A 19,842-nucleotide genomic window follows, 5' to 3' on the forward strand; every position below is an offset into this window, starting at 1 on the left:
TGTGGTTACAATTTTATGGTTTGACGAAAATTAAAAAATTCTTTCATAAACCTTGGCGCAACGGAATTATCAATGATGTATGAATTTTGTTGAAATATCAGTTACATACAAGAAAGGAAAGACATTAGTGAGTGACAAAATCAAATTGACAAATTCCAAACTTTGACGGCTCCGATGTAATTTTGTAACCACGAACGATAATAAATTAACGCTCGCTTATCGCGTTATTAAGTTGATGAAAACAAGATTCGGAGAAAGACAGAATTTCAAATTTAATCGCGTGGCTAATGTTCCATCTCTCACGGGATCTTTTGTAGACTTTTGTAATATTTCTTTCATAATCCTTTTATCTTTCACTATTTATTTAAACCTTGAACCTTTCCATTGCTTTGTATTTCTTTTCGGATTGATTTTGTTGCTTTTTTCATGCCTTCGGGAACTAAAAATTCTTTAATAACAAAATAAAGCCAGAGTGACTGTCTACTGGAATGACTTTAAAAAAATATATTATTGGCAACAAATGAATTCTTAAATTCTTGAATTTTACGATATGATTAAAACAAAACAAACACAAACACATTTTAATTTCTTTACAGTTTACAGTTAAAGCTATTTATCTGAAAACTTTCATGAAGAATAATGCATACCGCTATAACGGCTATCATTGTTTTAGCTTTTATCCAAAATGTTCTTTCATGTTTATAATGATTCTGACATTGAATTCATTATCTAAATTCTCAAGAACGGCATGTTTTACTTGCTAATGAGAATTGGCCATCGGATGCAATACTTACAATAGAAAACCTGGGTGTATCCTGGTAGATTGTGGCAACAACGGTCCAATTGAAGTGTTCCAGTAATTTGATTTTGGCGGGATTAAAGTCAGCTTCTGAGGGCACAGTTCGGAAGAAGGTCGGATATTTCTCACGTTCTGATAAGAACGGTTCTGTGTTGGCATACGACAGCTAGTCCACCACCATCGGTAAATAAATGAAAGGAAAACAGAATTTCAGAGACGCATGAATAATTGAGCGACAGGATTGATAGTGGGCTGTGATTACTGTCGGCGTATCTGGCGTATGTTTGCTTCTAAAGAATACTGCCCTCCATCGATGCAGTACAGAGTATCATTTCATGAAACACCATTTGTGCTCAGTAATCCCACCATGTGCATGGAACAGAACAGGCGTGTGAATACTGCAATTCAAAACTCCAAGTTATGGCTATCTGTGTTGAAAATAACGTGATGAATTCAGAATGTTTTGGTGTTGCGAGGCAAAACTAAGATTCACATGATCTCTTACACAAATGAGGTTTAAATCAGAGAATGTGGATTGGATACCTCTTGACATTGTCAAATGACGTAATAGTTTTTGAGATTCAAAGAAGCCAAATTGAAGACAACAACTTACTTAAGAGTGAATTGGATATAGAACTCGGTAAACGATTGATATACAGACGTTTCAAATTTTTACAGTCTCTTGAGATTTTATTTAAACTGTAACAGACTCAGTGAAATCATTCAAAAGCTGTTGCCCCTTTTTAAATGAATAAAAAGCCATCTGTCAAGATTCTCTAACGTGAGTGACTTATCTGTTTGAAAAAGCAATATAAATATCCATTCACATGGTCTGTATTTTCGGAAGGCCTGTGGCCTATTATAGTACCCAATAAAGTTGATTATTATTAACGGTTGATATAAACACCTCATTGAAAGCTATATTACTTGATTGTTATTTAATATGGCATTTCGTATCGATTAATGACGCAAATAGGGTAATTATTTTACCTGAATTAATTTCCACCAGATAACAGCCTCTGCTATCGGTGCTGTCACGTTTGAACATACTCCACCAAGAATCATGAGCTTAGGGGGTCCTTCTGCCATTGCTTCAAAAAACGCCTTGGTTCCCTCTGCCATTTCACACTGGGAAATAAGAAGCATGCAGGGTTAACGTTCTCATTTGTCATTTAATTATAACTGTATAGTTGATGGATATGAGTAATTTTGCCTCCCGTATCTAACATGTAGAGATTTATTTTCAACGACAGGTATCTAATTTGATAGTTCTAGGAGAAGAGGTCAAAGTTGACTGCCTGAGGAGAGAGTGTAACATCATTGATTTCTTCTCTGACTGGTAAGGTTGGAGTGCTTGGAATGATCCGATTTCATACCAAATGTATTCAGTTGATGTTGGCGATGACATTTATTTGTTTCGGCAAATTCAATACTCAATTCAATATAAAAAACTCCATGCAGCATTTATAATTTATCTCGAAGAGTTCACAAAAGCCTAAACGTTTAAAATAACATTTTGTACATCTGGTATATTATTAAGCCTATGTAATGGAGGACCACACGTTTACCGGGGAACACGGCGCAGTGATATTGATTTGTTTAAGTTGACATTCATTACAATTCTAAGTAAAGGGACTTCATATCTGGATTCAATATTTAAAAGACATCTGGATTGAAATAAACAATAAATTATTGTTGCCACATTGCCTGGGCGTTAAACATAACCCCAACAAAGAATGAGAAAGCCCTGGTAACTGTGGATAAATGCAACGGTGGCTGGTTACAATACTGTAGCAAGGCGCACTGCCACTTTTAAGGTGATATCCGTTTCTCATATCAAGCTATTGTTATCATATAGACCAGACAACCAGTTTGTATCGTGAAAGGATTACTTTCTAATTTAGATTTAACGTCACGACCCGCAGGATGAGAAGTATAATATATTTATGACGGACGTTATACCTAGGAATGGGATTGTAAAATTATAAAGATAGCCACACAGGATATGAAAATGTCGCTTTTGATCCTTTTATGAGATTCGATCACGGAAGTCTGCTAAAGACCATTTTTCCGGTTGAAATATTGAAACGTGAGCGTAGTAAATCAGCTAATACGACTAACATGACGTATATGGCATGATTTTGAAAGAATGTTTGAGAGAGATGATGTCCAGGCATTATGCAGGAACAAGGCAAAATGAACACGGAAAGGCGATAGGTAGCTTTGTATTGTCTCTAGGTGGCGAACCGAGAAATCCTGCATTGTTGATGTTCCATTACTGAATTCTCACATTTCCCATCGCTCATCACTGTTTTGTATCGAATTTCCGTGTTATTTATCATAAAAGGAAAACCTGCAACAAATCTAGGGTGTTCACTTGATCGTCTCAGTTGGATATTAATGGCGATGTCGCCAAGCAGATAGCTAAGACCAATGGATGGTGATTGTTATATACACTATACAAATAACATCCGTTGCCATTAATAGACACTTTCCTGTTTCCATGGATACCACTATCCAAAACCCGATCACCAATGCATTACCGTATACTTGTTTTATTATTTATATGCGTTGTTACAGGTTTAAATTGATGGAGCTTATTCTTGTCTCACCGAATGTGGAATATGTGTGTTTCAGTTGAACACACTCTTCTCTAGGGCTGTTAGCGGAAAAATCGATTTGCTGCAGCTGGCCTTAGTATCACGTATCACAACCCTCTTGTCTATATTTCAAAAAAAATGTTAAGAAATCGACTATGCAGCTCTTTTCAACGAGTTGAGGTTGAAATATCGTATATCTAATCTAAGATTTCGCGACCTTAGAATGTTTCATTTCAGTTATCCCTCAAATAGCTGAATAACATATTTTCAATTTTGAATTTCCTGTTATATAATTTTGTTGGAGGCAATACCTGTCGATATTAACCTTACGCAGACGATAATTAAAGTTTCCAGCGTAGTGATGAAAGAAACTTCAATTTTATTTTTATGGCCCAGTGATCGGTTTGCCTCTTAAAATTTGAGATGGAAGCTAATGCTTCCATGTTGCTCTGAAAAAGTCAATAACACCTTATAGAAGCAAAACAAGAACATATTTCTGTTTGATTACACAGAAAGACGAAAAAATCAACAATATTCGATAGGAATTGAAGTCTCAAAGACATTGTCAAGGATAGATTTACAAAAATTATGGCATTTTAATTCAGTAACAGTCACGTTTGGTGCCAATCAATGTGTTCATTTAAGAGCTTGCAGTCTTTTCAACTCCCTTGTTTTCAAAATCTTCTTCAAATTACACAAAATCTGAATTAGGGTTAATTTATACGCAGAATGTTCGCGCAGCTGTGTTTTCTGCCAATCTCAAATAATTTAACAGTTCTTGCTCTGCATTGACGAGATCTTCTCCAATTTCGTTAGGAAATCAGTTACATGGAATAAAGGTGAGACACTGACATATCACTATGCACTTCAGATGTAATATTTACTCAATGCGTGGCATTTTATCACCAATGATTCGCCTCAGAAAATCTCCTCTCAGCCAAGACGCTGAAAATATTCGTCTCTGGCAAATCTTGCCGTCCTGTCGTGTTAGCATTTTGTTCGATGTCAGTAATATCTGCCGGGACTTGACATGTTTTATTCCCTTAAGCAGACAAGATTTATCATGATACTGGAAATACTAAGTAGATTTTTCTGAGAATTGAAAAAGTGAACTTCCCCTTGATTATAATTGAAAAAGTGAACTTCCCCTTGATTATTATGTATTTTCCAGTTATACAGAGTATGAATGCGATTACATTTTTTTGACTTTTTGTTCATCACAGTGGTCCATCATTGCGCTCCTAATGTCATTTTGTTTAGATAAAAAGACCTTGTCAGGATATCACAGACATCTATCGCACGATCTGTTACTATAGTTTGTGAACGATATGATATCCGTGTGAAGAATAAAACCAATAACTTCAGTCATAACTATGCTACCATCAGCATATGCTATAGGCGTTAACTAGACAGGGAATATTAATCTTTCCTGGAGCCGATTACGAGGGAACTGTCAAAACATGCTCTTGTATAACATGATATACAGCTGCTTGATCAATTGAGTCCAGACACTAAAATTTGCACACCTGAGGTTTTATCCAGCGAGGCATATTACCATCAATACTGTTTATCTTGATCAGCCATGACTACGTTAGACAAGGGTGGAGGTAACCAAGAGCCGAGGTCGAGTCATTCAGTCAGTATACACAAACACGGTACAGGTGTCACAGGCGTTCAAACTCCTTTTACAGCTATAGAGCAGATTGAATTGGGATAAAATCCGTGACATTATTCGGCCAACCATTCGTTCAAAGACTGGCAATCGAATTTTGGCAAATTTCATCGGCTCATATGACCATTTACATTTAAAGTTTACCAAATTTCGATTTCGAATGTTCTTTCTTTAATATCACCGTAATTCTGAATCAAGAATTACACGTTCAGCGCGGTGTCTTTATCGGCCAACCATACTTGCAATCAATAAATAAAAATACGAATTACGAATTTAGCAACATGCTAAATTGGTGTTGGATTTGAGTAAAAATAACGACGTTAATAACGATGCAACTAGTTTTGCAAAGTTAATAGCTAAATTGAAATTAGAAATTAGAAATTGGTTCCGCGTGATTTAAACTTCGGAAACCTTCATTTATACGGGGTGGTAATAAGGGGTGGGGGTTGAGTTCTACGACACAGTTTTGGATGGGGTTAAATTTTACATAAGACGGTTTGAAGGGAAGTCATATCTTATGGCAATAATATTGAACGAAATGAATATGACATCACATAAATTGAAGGCGGTTTTCTTCTGACAGCATAAAAGTCGACGTACAATACAAACAGGGTTCTATCCGACAACATGTACATTTCTAGTAATGACACTTTGTCTGAAATTATTCATTTCATTCGGGGAGAGGGTGACTTTTAGTGTGAAGTTCACTACGCCCTGTAGAGGGAGTTGACATCCATGAACTTGACATTCAATGCAAAGTAACCCGTCAGAATCAAACGATTAATAGATTACAAAAAGTGTCACATTCGGAAATATATATGCCATTTTACTGTTCTTGTTCGTTTCAAAACTGTATATCCATTCATAGACAGTCTGTAAGCTGCCATAGCTGTGTAGACAACCGCTGTAGTTATATTTATACAGAATGCCGTGCCAGTTGTAAGGTTATACTGATATCATATCTTTCCAAACTACATTGATTCACGGTTGTGTATTCATTTCAGTCAATTTTTTGTTATTGCCATAGTGCCTTATACAAGTCTATGTAAAGTTACTGTAAGCTTACGTCTCCCCAAACCGTATTTTGTAATCATGTCTGACACCACCCTCCCCGAGCCGTGTTATAAAACTAAACTCTCTGATTTCCGACCCCCCTCCCTGTCAAAAGTAAAGTCTCCATACGTTGGAATCACGTGGTGACAATTTCTAATTTCTAATTTAAGTTTGTTGTTAACATAACGCGACTAGAGTTGGGTTGTCGACAATAGTCTATATGTGTACAGGGGATTTCCAACACCTATTATGTAGTGCCATTTTACCCAATTAGTAATTCCTAATTTTATTTATGGATTAAAAATAAGGTTGGCCGATAAAGACACCGGGCTGAACATGTAATTCCTAATTCAGAAATACAGTGCTAAGAAAGAGCATTCATGATTGAAATTTGGTTCAATTTTAATGTAAATGGTCATGTGAACAGATGAAATATAGAAATTTGTCAAAATTTCGGCTGCGATTGTTGGATTTCAGCTTAAGAAATGATTGGCCGAATAATGTCATATACTGATAAAGGACTAACTGTTATAGCGTATGCTTAAGGGTAGATAGAATCGATGTTCGATGTTTCAAGTCGATTAAAGTTCTTGTTTTTTTTAGGTCGAAGCATTCCAAGTAGCCATAACTTCTGTTTCTTAGTTTCTTATTTTCGACTTCGACAAGTGTACCGGTTGATGTATTTGGAATTTTAATTTGAAGTAGAAGACAGGAAGTATCATCAGTAGAATTTACCAGCTGTTTAAATTTGAAGAACACTTGACCATTACTTATCGTTCTGTGTACACGATGTACATACGTGAATTACGGATGTACAGTATGTTTGCCTGACCAGGAAAAGCAAACAATCTGCATGAACAGGAAATGCTTGAACTAAAACACTGTTAGTAGTATGAAGTGGTTTTCCAACCTGAGTATGTGATGATGCACCATAAGAAATACACATTACATGTATTCAATGGTGTAGTAGCAAAACCCATGGTGCTCTCACAATATTAACACTCGACCTATACAGTTAATATAGACCAGCATAAGTAAAACTAGACCCTACATGGTTAATGATAGACCTATATACTTAATACTAGATCAAATAATTACTACTAAATATGACACAGTTTGCCAAAATGCTTGATTTAAACATTGTGTACAAATACAAACCTCAACGACATAGTTGTGCACAAACTGTCGAATATTTGTCTGGACACTGTAGTCTGTGTGTCTTTCATTATTGCTAACTATTGAATGTCATATACTCGCCAATCGCCGTAACTTTCATTACGCAATAAAGCAGATTTTGTAATGACTCGTTCTGGACCCGTCTGTTGATATGTCAGTAAGACTCTTGTCGTAGGATGTAGTAAACAAAGACCATGTTTTACTCCAGGCAGTGGAACTCCAGGAACAGAACTTTTTCTATACCTAGTTTTTATCAGTGACGATTTCAATAACCTAAGTGACGGATTAAGCACCTTACGCAGATGAAGCAGACATTTAGCAATGAAAAGACTGCAACGATGAATTAACATTTGACACTGATTGTATTGAATCGAGTGTTTCATTGAGACTGTCACTGAGTAGAGGTTCACAGAAATTGCTTGGAATACTCTGTATTTTGAGCTAAAGTCAATTCAATTTTGTGAGCATTAACAATGTGCTCTTTAATCATGTTATATACTGGGAGAATACACTTAAAGCGGGCGCATTGTGTAGAATAAAATGGAACAAAACTTAATTTCGATGCATATTCAAAGGTATTGAAGAGATTAAACGTATTACTACACTGACTGTAATTACATTCATATGTATTACTCACACGCGTGCACGCACATATGTATGTATGTATGTATGTATGTATGTATGTATGTATGTATGTATGTATGTATGTATGTATGTATGTATGTATGTATGTATGTGTGTATATATTATATATATATAATATATATACATATTATATATATATATATATATATATATATATATATATATATATATATATATATATATATATATATATATATATATATATATATACATGTGACGCGCTCAAGCGATCGTCTGACGTTCGTTTATTTTTAACAATTTCCAAATATATCAATATACATCATACATTCATACTTATTCACACTAATGGATGTGTTTGTCGGGAACTCGAGTGGTCGAATTTCATCCGTACCCTTATCTAACAGTTTTGATTTATCTGCATTAATTATTCGTACTTTCCATTTCAGACAAAGATTGCATCTCTGGGATACAATTTAAGAATAACTATTTAGGCGTTGACCTAATCTTCTGCGGCCTAAATCACTACAGAAGACGCTATGTGCTTTTTTTCATTGTATTGTTAGCTACCTAGAACGTAACTGATATTTGTTCACTTCAAAAGTTTGGTTACGATTAACGATTAAAAATGCGAATCATAGTGTCTTGTTGAAATACTGTAAACGGTAGTATTACGAGTCTGTGTGATCAGTATCGCCATTCACTTCCATCAAACTATGGCAAGGGTCATAAAAATATTCTGAAGTTTTGAAAATCAGTAATCATGTAAATTATTGTTCATTATTCAAACCTCACTCGCTGAAAACTATTGTGTAGATTTTTCCTGAATTCGAGTATGTTATCAAAGAAGTCAGTCACGTGATGCCAGAGACTCATACATACCATGTGGCAGCATAGGATATCTAATGATCCTTTGGCATTTAGGGCCGAGCATACCCCTTCGTCAATAAACAACGACATTGTTCTAAAGATGTTACATATTTAAATAAAACTTGCAAATGTTGGAAATTTTGATTTTATGCAATAAAGGAGAACGTCGTGACATCTTCGATTCAAAGTGGCAACTTAAGACTGAGATTGAGAAGTACGCAATTCCTGTTTTGCCACGTTTCTTTGTTGGCTGAGTTGAAAAAGTAGCTTGACGATTCAAATCCTGTTAAATTAATGTCTTTGCAAAGTGCGTCCTGATCGGATTTTCACTTCTATAGCCACTGCCTCTCTGAAAAGATCTACAACGATAAACTTTTATTCTTGATCTCATCTATTCAGGATTTTGATTTGCTGGAAAATGTGACAAGTTTTAAAAAAGACTGATGTAAGAATAGGAGTCATAGCTGTTCTGATATATCACGTGATCACACAATTGATGTCTCTACTGACATATAAAGCAATCTTAATAATGTTAGGTTTCATCTTTCCCGTTATGTACGTGTTTAAAAGACATGAACATTGGAGAGATTTCAGGCCCAATATGTTGATGACGTAAAGTCGTTGTTGAAGGGACTTTTACTGAAGAAAGAATGAATAACCTGGCTATGTTAATTAAAAACACTGAATGTACGTTGAATTTGAGACATTAGATCTGATTATAAGACATCAAATTCAACTTCAGACCGAACTATGAGCTGAAACTTACAATAAATGTCGTTTCAGGGTTTTTTACTAAGCCGTGACAGAAAGATTGCCGCTTTTATAAAAAAATATGATAGAAATGATGTTTCTCAACTCTATTTTGACGTTCACTGTTCACGTAATACTTTTTAGTTCTTTATATTTTCACGAAATAATATATTTTTGCAAACATTTGAACTTGTATTGCTGAAATTTGTACTTGTTTTACGATCAGGGATCCATTATGAATCAGAGTCGTATGAACAGTGAAAGCAAACAGCTGTGGTCTGTCTAAAGGATGAAATCAGCGAATCGTAAAATCACCAGATACTCAGAGAACCGTAACGCTTATTATCTGACGCTGCAGCAAAGCAGTCTCGTTTTTATGAGACATCACAGCATGTAAAAGTCCATGACTGGAAACACGCTGAATCGAAAATATGTTTGAACTGATATCTACATACAGGGCTGTTAGATAATGCATATATTGACTTTCACCTCTTTCCAAGGTATTGACTCATTGGTATTGAAGTACATACACTTTGTTTGCGCGTCCCTTTCCTGTACATCAAATGCCGTCATTTTTCGATCATTAACATTGCCTTGTCAATACTGTGATGAACGTTTGACAGTCTTCAGTAATTGACAAAGACGATGAACAGTTTGATCTTGATAATATCTTAGGGATGTCGGATAAACATACAGCGGTTAACCCTTACCATATATGGTAAACTGTCATTTAGGCGATGGTCGTCACAAACCGACACTCTGTGCGACATTAAAAATGGCCGACATTTTCGTCATAGCAATTGTTGGTATTTAACTTCTGGCCTTTCACAACCGTGTATGTAGTACGGACAATTTATGAATGAAATGTCACTTTAGCTGACAATTGAACATTTGAACACGTGATATGATTAATTTGTAGAAATAGAACTATTACAAGAATACTCGGATTTCAAAAAAGTCGGCGACCTGTCTATCGTCAACAGCTAATGTAACACAACAAAACATCTTGGAATGAAACTACAGTGACAAAAATGAAAAAATCTCAATTTTCTCTCCATGTGTTCATGTGAGTAAAATTCTACTGAATATTTTGAATATCGATGGTATTGAATTCAATGTCCATGTACTGTGTCGTATTAAAGTGCAGTAGAAATGATAAATTTCATGTCAGACGCAAGTTGAAGCTTTTGTTGCACTGACTTGAGAGTAGACTAGAAGCCCAAGGATTTTGACACGCTTGTCAGCTCAATCGTGACTTTCTTTCACCAGTTTAACACTTCAGATGAAAAAGATGCCATTAATGTTTTTCTTTCCGGGGCAGCAAGCGGTCTTATGTTGTGGTAACATGCCACAATGCTATACAAATGTAGTCAACATAAATTGAACAAATTATAGTGATGATGGAATGATAGACGACTCACAGTGCCAAAACACTGAACGTCTGTAGATATCTCTTCTAAAAGATGTGTGTTAAGGACAAGACTTTGAGAAGTGATAGTCAAGATGGCGCCGATTTTGTGACTTGCGGTTGACACTGTAAATGGGATTTTTTGCTTCCCTAAGCTGTGTCATATTTCTTGTTACTATGGTCCCTCACGCACGTATGCGTACTGTGCCACTGAATTGCTCAAATTTGACGAAATGTTAGGTTCACGTTGGCGATCTTAGCTTCAGCTCATATGACGAAACGTGCAATAAAACGTGCAAGAAAAATATCGTCGGCATTTCTTTCTGCATCACGTGTATTTCTTATGGAAAAGTGTAAAGCAAGGTCGACAAAGATTGCTGCAAATGCGCAAATATGTTGAAGGATAAAAGACTACAGTCATGGACAAATTCTACCGCAATCAACATTATTAATATCATGATCAAATGCCTTAGAGTAGATGGAACATTAAATAATCGGCATCGATCAATAAAGTTGGCTAAACCAGGACGCAAAATATGATCGGCAAATTCATGTACAGTTATAGATAGTCTATGCATTAGTGCAAGTCTTGTACATTTATTTATATGTCTTTCGCTGTTACATACTTGTGTATATGTATATTAAGTTGTCTGGGTTACGGACTAGACTAGTTCTGATCAAACTATTTCCGTGACCTCACCAGATTTTTGATAAGTTTACTTAACTTGACATGTATATATATATTTTCATCTGGTGAAATAAATTCAATTCAATTCAATTCAATTCAATTCACTGTAAGATTTCCTTGATAGTTATTGTAAGTTTTGGTCATTGACATCTCCATAGAATTCATGATTTCTTCAATGTATGAAGTCGTAAAACATTCATATTCTACATCTTTTTACTCAATACTTCGTTTGACTTCCTCGTTTGCTTCTTTTCAACTGCTGGTGACCGTAAATACAATACTGTTCATCCCTGTTCATCATCGAGATGTCTGCGTTTTCTCAGCTGGTTTGAAAAAAAACGCGTGCAACTTCAGTCTGTTGTAGAGCACTTCATGAACGCGTTTTAGTGAACTGCAATCTTTCGAATGTTTGCTTAATCATTGTTACGGTTTAACAAAGACCTTTTCAATCCATTCTAGTACTTAAAAGGTGATTACATCACATGACATATTTGTATACTATGGCTACTTGAAATAGAAAAAGACATATATTAATTTCACGGTGACCGTTTAAATTTAGTGAAATAAATATAAGTACAAATTACATGAGATTTATAGATTCTCAACTCCCCTCAATGTTTGCAAAAATTGAAGTTATAATATTTTATTTTAGAAAGCAACATTGTCATCAATTATTTTCTTTGATTTGTTATTCCCTAAGAAAATTATAGTCTATATTCATCCCTGTAAAATGGTGTGATTTCATGTTTTCCTGTCTCTGTTGTACCTATCATGCCAAGTTTTAATAATTTTTTGCGATGAAACAGTCAAAATCATCATATCACTTCGTGCTTTGGTCTTTTATCATATATTTGTCACCAACGAGGGAGTACAGAAAACACGTTCACTTCGAAGTGTGTCTTCTGCCCACGGTATATCTACAGTTTTAAAGTATACGACCTCCCATTGGTCAAATAATATGTATGCCTCTGACGACGGGACGGCGAATAACCAGTGAGTATTCGTAAAACGAAACTAGGTTTCACTCGCTTGATAATACAGAGTGTCAGGACAATCGACCCAACACTGGTGTTTTCACACTTCCAATGTAGCATAAGCCAATGTCATTCCTAACTGACGAAATCTTTTCCTCCAACTACGTCATGTTTACTGTTAATAGAATCTGATGGGAAAACATGATACGTATACCCCTTAGAAGTTACAAGGTAACAACAAACCCTGTCTACATACTCTGAATGTAACAAAAACCCCTGTCTACATACTCTGAATGTAACAAAAACCCCTGTCTACATACCCTGAATGTAACAACAAATCCTGTCTACATACTCTGAATGTAACAACAAATCCTGTCTACATACTCTGAATGTAACAAAAACCCCTGTCTACATACTCTGAATGTAACAAAAACCCCTGTCTACATACCCTGAATGTAACAACAAATCCTGTCTACATACTCTGAATGTAACAACAAATCCTGTCTACATACACAGAATGTAACAACAAATCCTGTCTACATACTCTGAATGTAACAACAAATCCTGTCTACATACTCTGAATGTAATAGTATTAAGTGCTAAGAATTGAATCCTGGACCACCATATTTTATTGTGGTCGGACAGAGGACAAACCATTTCGCCACGTCCTCATCCCTAAAATAGGAACGTGTTAATAGCGCGTCCCTGTTAGGTTGATAAAGCCAAGTTTAAGAAATAAACTACGGCGACGAATTTTCAAGAGAAAAATTTGAAATCAAAACTCAATTTAATATTCGATGTTGTACATTTGGAAATACCTCGCCGTCTTACCCGTTAACTCTGGACCAGATAAAAGCTTTAACACGTAAAACCTTCAATATCAGCTCATATGGTAGAATTCAAAAATCAATCAAAAGAGATTTGTAAGGCACGAAAACTTGTTTGATATTTTTAATCCTTTTCTTTTCAATTTGTCTTTCCTCCCACTGAATCGACTTAATACGTTATCGTACTAGATTTTCAATGACTAAGGAAAATTCAGAAAATTGAAATATCGATTCTGATAGGTTTGAATTTTTTAACCTGAATGAACAAATTCAGGGAAAGTCGCTGTAACTGAATGTCATGGTTGTGTGCTTTTCTGTAAAATATACTAATCAATCTCTCTTCTTAGTATTTGTTTTCAGGCTTGACGGAAATAATGTAAAGTGCCCTGGGTAAAGAAGGACGAATCTACACCAGACAAACATTTCTATGCCTAATTTGATAAGCAACCGTGTCTTCATGGCTGGAGGCTACAAGTGAAAATTGCAACACCGACTACGTCATTCTTCTATACTTGCCTTGGTTATCTTCAGAAAATGACGGAAAGAAGGATGGAACGCCGTCGTTACAGCAATAATTGATATACAGATGGGTTTCTAACCTGAATTTAATGTTGATGCTATCCAATCAGATATGATCTTGATATGATCATGCATTTCGTGATCATAGAAGCAAAATCTAATACGTAACCTTATCCGCACCCGGACTCAATTCAAACCATTTTTCCTTAAATGTCGCAAATTAACCCCATCTTTCCATTGGCGTTGAAAGATTACCACAATATACGGACGATGAAAAGTTGTAATTTGTAAAACGCATCTAACAAAATGTACAACCGGCATTTTTATAAGATTAACATGTAGGAACGAGAGATTGAATTGGACATTTAAAAGTTTCTGATTTGAGTTCGTATAATCTTTTCATCGAGTGCAAGGAAATTTGCAAACGATAATGTTAATTGGATGGGATACAGTAGTTTTTTATAGTGGCTGAAACACTCTCATACTATCTCTTAGGTAGAGCGTAAAGTCTGAAAACTAATTAAAGAATCGGACGATAAATCAGGCATTTTTCAACGTATGGTCTGTCTCTTAGTGACTGCGTACGTCATACAATCTGTGCTTGAACAGCTAACAAGTGAACACTTTTGTAAAGCTTGGAAATTTATTACGAAACCCTGCAACTACCCAATACATGTTGTCATTTCCTACACAATAATAGCGTGACATGCAAGTTACAAATCTTTCCAAATGAGTTTCCTGTTTTATTTCAAATCCATGCAACGAGGTTTCCGACCAAAACCCCGACTGGATATTTTATGCAGGGCTACATTGATTTGTATCTTACAATATTCTTTTTTTACTCGAATGGAATCATGGTCGAAATTAAAAGTCATAACTTGAAAGCGATTATTGGTTGGAGAATATAGCAAAACTTAAAAGAATTTTAGTAATCGAAAAGTCAACCAAAAATCTTGCTGCTTTGCCGCGGGACGTGGGACATGTGGATTCTGATGAGGGCCTTTAACTTTCTGTCACGTGATCCCCGTGCAACCAATGACAACGAAATATGTGCAGATTTATTTTTCATATCCTGGTTGTTTCGCGATACACACAATGGGGCTTATATTGTCAGTACTACATGTAAAATAACTTGATTCGTGGTTTCCAGCTTGGTTTATCTTGTATAGGCACTTCAAGACATGATCTATGGAGTTGAAAAGACCAACTTAAAACACTGACGTCTCAATCCAGGTGTCCACGAGGCCGTTGGGTGCTCTCCGAAGTTTCAAGGATTGGCCACAGGGTCCGATTCACAACGTAGTTCACTTTAGTCTCTGCATCCAAGCATGAGTCAAAATTACGAGTGTTGTCACGCTTCATCTGCGTCACTACGTGCACATCATATATTGAAGACGACAATATACAAGACTGAGATGATGTAGTCGCCATTGTAAGAGGCGATAAGGTCAGAAAGACGTCATACATGAACGCACGCAGTGCTTCATCCAGGGTACTTCAGTTAAAGGGAATGTTACTCCTTGCCACATTCACAAGGGATGGGAGTTGAAATCGATGGCATGAGTAATGTCAGAAAGTGGCATAATAAATGTCTTCCCATTGCAGGACACACCCCGTCACTGTCTGACTGGCAGAGCATGGCTTTGCTGAATCAGAGTTGCGGGAAGATGTGCTGGTCTCTGTTACCCAGAATGCAACTCTCTCTCTCTCTCTCTCTCTCTCTCTCTCTCTCTCTCTCTCTCTCTCTCTCTCTCTCTCTCTCTCTCTCTCTCTCTCTACAAAGTAATGATATATCTAGCACTAATCATTCTTGCAATTGTACATAGGTTTTGCAACATATAATTTAGTGTACGTACACGTATGACTGACAGGAATCTATTTAAATATCATGTTTACTGATGTTTGATAGACTCTGCATTTACCAAAAATGAAACACTTATAAATAGCATAATAATTTTTATGACCGAAAATAGTTAAGTAATTGCGTGCGCCCTTTCTGTGAAATTTCACTTTAATTTGCTTATATTGAAAAGGAAATACCTAAAATTTACGATTTTAATTTGTTAGACTATATTAAAGATTAAGGATTTTGTCACAGAAAGAGACAGTGTTATGAGTTTTTAGCACAGCAGTAAATTTGTGAAACTTCCTTGTTGCATGAGATTTTTTTAAATTTATAGTTGTTTGGATATCAATTACTACTATTTTGTTATCGAAAACCAACTGTTATGAAGAAGATACTTTCCCAACTTTGCTTAGCACTCTTCCTTCATGAAGCCTGCTGCGTTCAAATAATTTTCTCTGAAAATCGGTGATGGAAAAACGTACTATTACAATGAAAAGGCGTTTCTCATGCTGGGAACAATTTATCCAGTCAGGGAGGACTCAGAAATTAACACGGTATGTACACATTCATTTCAGATCACTCGGTAAGATCGGTACAGCTGAAATGTCAAATTCATTAAATGTTAGCTCCATCTCCATTCACTAACCAAACGCAAAGTCCCTCTTGAGCAGAGAATGTGCATTCTTTTTGAGATTACCGGTAATCGTTTGAAAAAAGTGAGTTGATTTCGAGATCCACGTTTCGGATAGTGTCAAAAGGTAACAATGTTGATTTTACTGCCATGTCATGTCGTGTATTATATTATGGTCACGTGTCATGTCGTGTATCATATTATGGTCACATGTCATGCCGTGTATTATATTATGGTCACATGTCATATCGTGTATTATATTAAGGTCACATGTTATATCGTGTATTATATTATGGTCACAAGTCATGATTATGGTCACATGTCATGTCGTGTATTATATTATGGTCACATTTCATGTCGTGTATCATATTATGGTCACATGTCATGTCGTGTATTATATTATGGTCACATGTCATGTCGTGTATTATATTATGGTCACATTTCATGTCGTGTATTATATTATGGTCACATGTCATGTCGTGTATTATATTATTGTCACATTTCATGTCGTGTATTATATTATGGTAACATGTCATATCGTGTATTATATTATGGTCACATGTGATGTCGTGTATTATATTATGGTCCCATGTCATATCGTGTATTATATTATGGTCACGTGTCATGCGAATGATGATAGAAAGTTTTATTGTTAACATCAATGTTATTTAATCATTTCTTAAACCCTGAAAGTGAACAACCTGTATAGCTGTCATCAAAAGTTATGCACCATTCTAAAGTTTGCCTTTCTGACAGCAATCGGCAAGGTGACAATTTACCAATGGATGGCGCTAGTACTGTTTCTGTAGCGCTAATTAAGGTATTGATGATATGCTTTCATCAAACCAAAGTACGAACATTGCTGTATTGTGATCGAAAATAGCAACGACAACTTGAAAGTCAACAGCGAGTTGTTACGGAGATATTTTATCTCAGACAAAGGTTAATGAACCTAGCGGTCATCCACACCAGTAAAATGGTTAATTAAAGAAACATGATCTCAATAATAAGTCGATATGCATACAAACCATATTTGAGACAAAATGTACATATGTTGAAATGATGAAAATAGTCAACACTTCATGAAGGAATATGATAATTTCACGTGATGGGTTTGCAACGTGTCACAGTGACGTTTGAATATTAATTGTGACACTGATGTATATGATTGGATGTATCATTTTATCTATAATTCATGTCTACCGTATGATCGAAGCCACGCCTTAAAGATGACGTTTAAAATCCCATTCTAAAACAATACAAGTAAGATTTGAACATTGAGAGAGGAACACAGCGGACCCAAGACATTTAGACTATGGGAGAGGCGTATCTTGGGCGATGTCAACTGTAAAGCTTGTCTACAGAGAAATAAAATCTATGTAGTACCAACGAACTCTGAACGTCTCGTGTAGTCAATACACTGAAGATCCCCCGGTACCTCTCAGTAGGCCAAGGCGAGTCAGCGAGATAAATGATTCCCCCATGAAAAAACGAATAGTAACAGTGTCCTATATTGAACCTGTCATGGAATATACCTCGAGGAAGGATGCCACCACACTTGGTATAAAGCAGTTAATTGTAATCACTAAGTTCTGAGTAGTGAACACTTGCCAAGCAGTGCCCTCCATATTTCTGCAATTTGTAGAGCTAACTAACAAACAAAAAATCTGCTTCTTCACATTTTATAAATATTATGTATTTTGAGTGATGAACAAACACCCTACTGTACTTTCGATCCACCAAATCGTGACAATTCGCAAGCACGAATGTATAGGGTCAATTTCATGGCACTGCAGCCTAAATTTACCATCCATTATATATTTATTTCTGATTAAGCCAATAAATGTAGACAAATAACGCTTGCTCTAATGTCAGGAAATAAAATTCATAGAATTTTCAGTATTCATTGAATGTAGGTAGCTATGCAGGTTGCAGATGGTGCATTTCCAAGTTTTTCAGAAATCGTCAGTGAAATAATACCTCGTCATTTGGTTAACAGTTAGTTTTCTTACAAATTGTGAAAACGTGGAATGACGACATTTAGAAAGATTACGTCACTTCGACTGCGGTTTGAATGACTGTCTTTTCGGCATTTTTCCATGCTGTAATCTTCAAATGACTAAGTCGAAATACATATATATATATATATATATATAGAGAGAGAGAGAGAGAGAGAGAGAGAGAGAGAGAGAGAGAGAGAGAGAGAGAGAGAGAGTTCTATATTCATATGATTTAAAGATGCATTTTTAAGATTAAACTTTACCCTCAGTCGACCAAGTTTAGGGACATCAACCACAGCTCACTATCATTGCTTAAGATAGACACGTAGGATCTTGTCAGAATCCAATCGCCGTCTTGAATCACAAAGTATATCATTGTCTCACACAGAGATCAAATTACTGAAAGTTCAAAGGTCACACATCATGATCTTAAGGGCAAGAATTGAAGACAACAGATTACAATTGCAAATCTGGTAAAACGCCTTTTGAATATTGAAAAGGCTTTTGGTGTACCTTTCGATATTCCCTGCGGATCAAAGTAAAAATATTCAATCATGAAAGAATAACAGATTTTAATCAATCTAGCATAGCGCATATCGTCAACAAATGTACAAATATTGCTTAACATACGTGACTGAAGAAGTTTTGAACTTTAGCGGTCGTATATCTTTATTAGTAGAAAGCCATCTGTTAATGTACCTTCTGTTAGATAAGCATATCGAACCACTATAAATAAAATACTTGAAGTCTAAAATAATGGCTGCAGGTATACATACATTATTTATAGAAATAGAGACGACGAGAAAATTGAAAAATAAAAAAATAGAAACCGCGTCAACTCATCTGCCGTTGTTTCCATATCAACAGGAATGACGTCCATGGGACGTTTGTCATGATTTTAGGAGAGAATGATATTTTCTACATTTTACGAAAAAAGGAAATCAGCGGTTGCAACACTCTCGAGAGACAAGCCCCAACGGAACACCATCTTAACATCTCAACAGTGTTTATAACTCCCCGGTGACCATGATAGTGATGTTAGATACGATAAGGTGATATTTTGACGAGATCACATGCATCATTCGATTCAAAGTCAGAGAAAATCTACTTTAGTTAATGATTAATTGATGCAGATTGAGTTCACGTTTCAGGAAAAACGATTCTGCGAACAATTCCTTTTATTAACCCTGAAAGCCTCAGTACATGTATTTGGGAGATCTTTTCACGACTGTTGTTTCTAACACACGTTTCTCTTGTTTCCTTGCTTACCAAGAGATGTAAATCTGTTAGTCATTATACTCGTATTAGAAAAGCGGTAGTAAATTTAGTATACGAGTGACATCTTGGATGCAATCAAAAATATGGAGACCGTGAACATCCGTACCGAACCTATTGGCGTTAACGTTATTGTATTCTCTATGTATAA

General features: G+C 35.8%; 1 protein-coding gene across 4 annotated transcripts in view; it reads right to left on the reverse strand.

The window, feature by feature from the left end:
- Positions 1-19,842, reverse strand: part of LOC139145826 (gamma-aminobutyric acid type B receptor subunit 2-like) — a 68,402-nt gene that overhangs the window by 16,509 nt on the left and 32,051 nt on the right. For all 4 annotated transcript variants that reach the window (XM_070717234.1, XM_070717233.1, XM_070717235.1 and 1 more), the window contains exons 2-3: positions 1,790-1,927; positions 795-965 (exon numbers count right to left, since the gene is read on the reverse strand). In XM_070717234.1, coding sequence (XP_070573335.1) covers positions 795-965; positions 1,790-1,927 — 309 coding nt within the window. The remainder of the gene's footprint in view (positions 1-794; positions 966-1,789; positions 1,928-19,842) is intronic.

Source organism: Ptychodera flava, chromosome 12, assembly GCF_041260155.1.
Source record: "Ptychodera flava strain L36383 chromosome 12, AS_Pfla_20210202, whole genome shotgun sequence".
NCBI lineage: Eukaryota > Metazoa > Hemichordata > Enteropneusta > Ptychoderidae > Ptychodera > Ptychodera flava.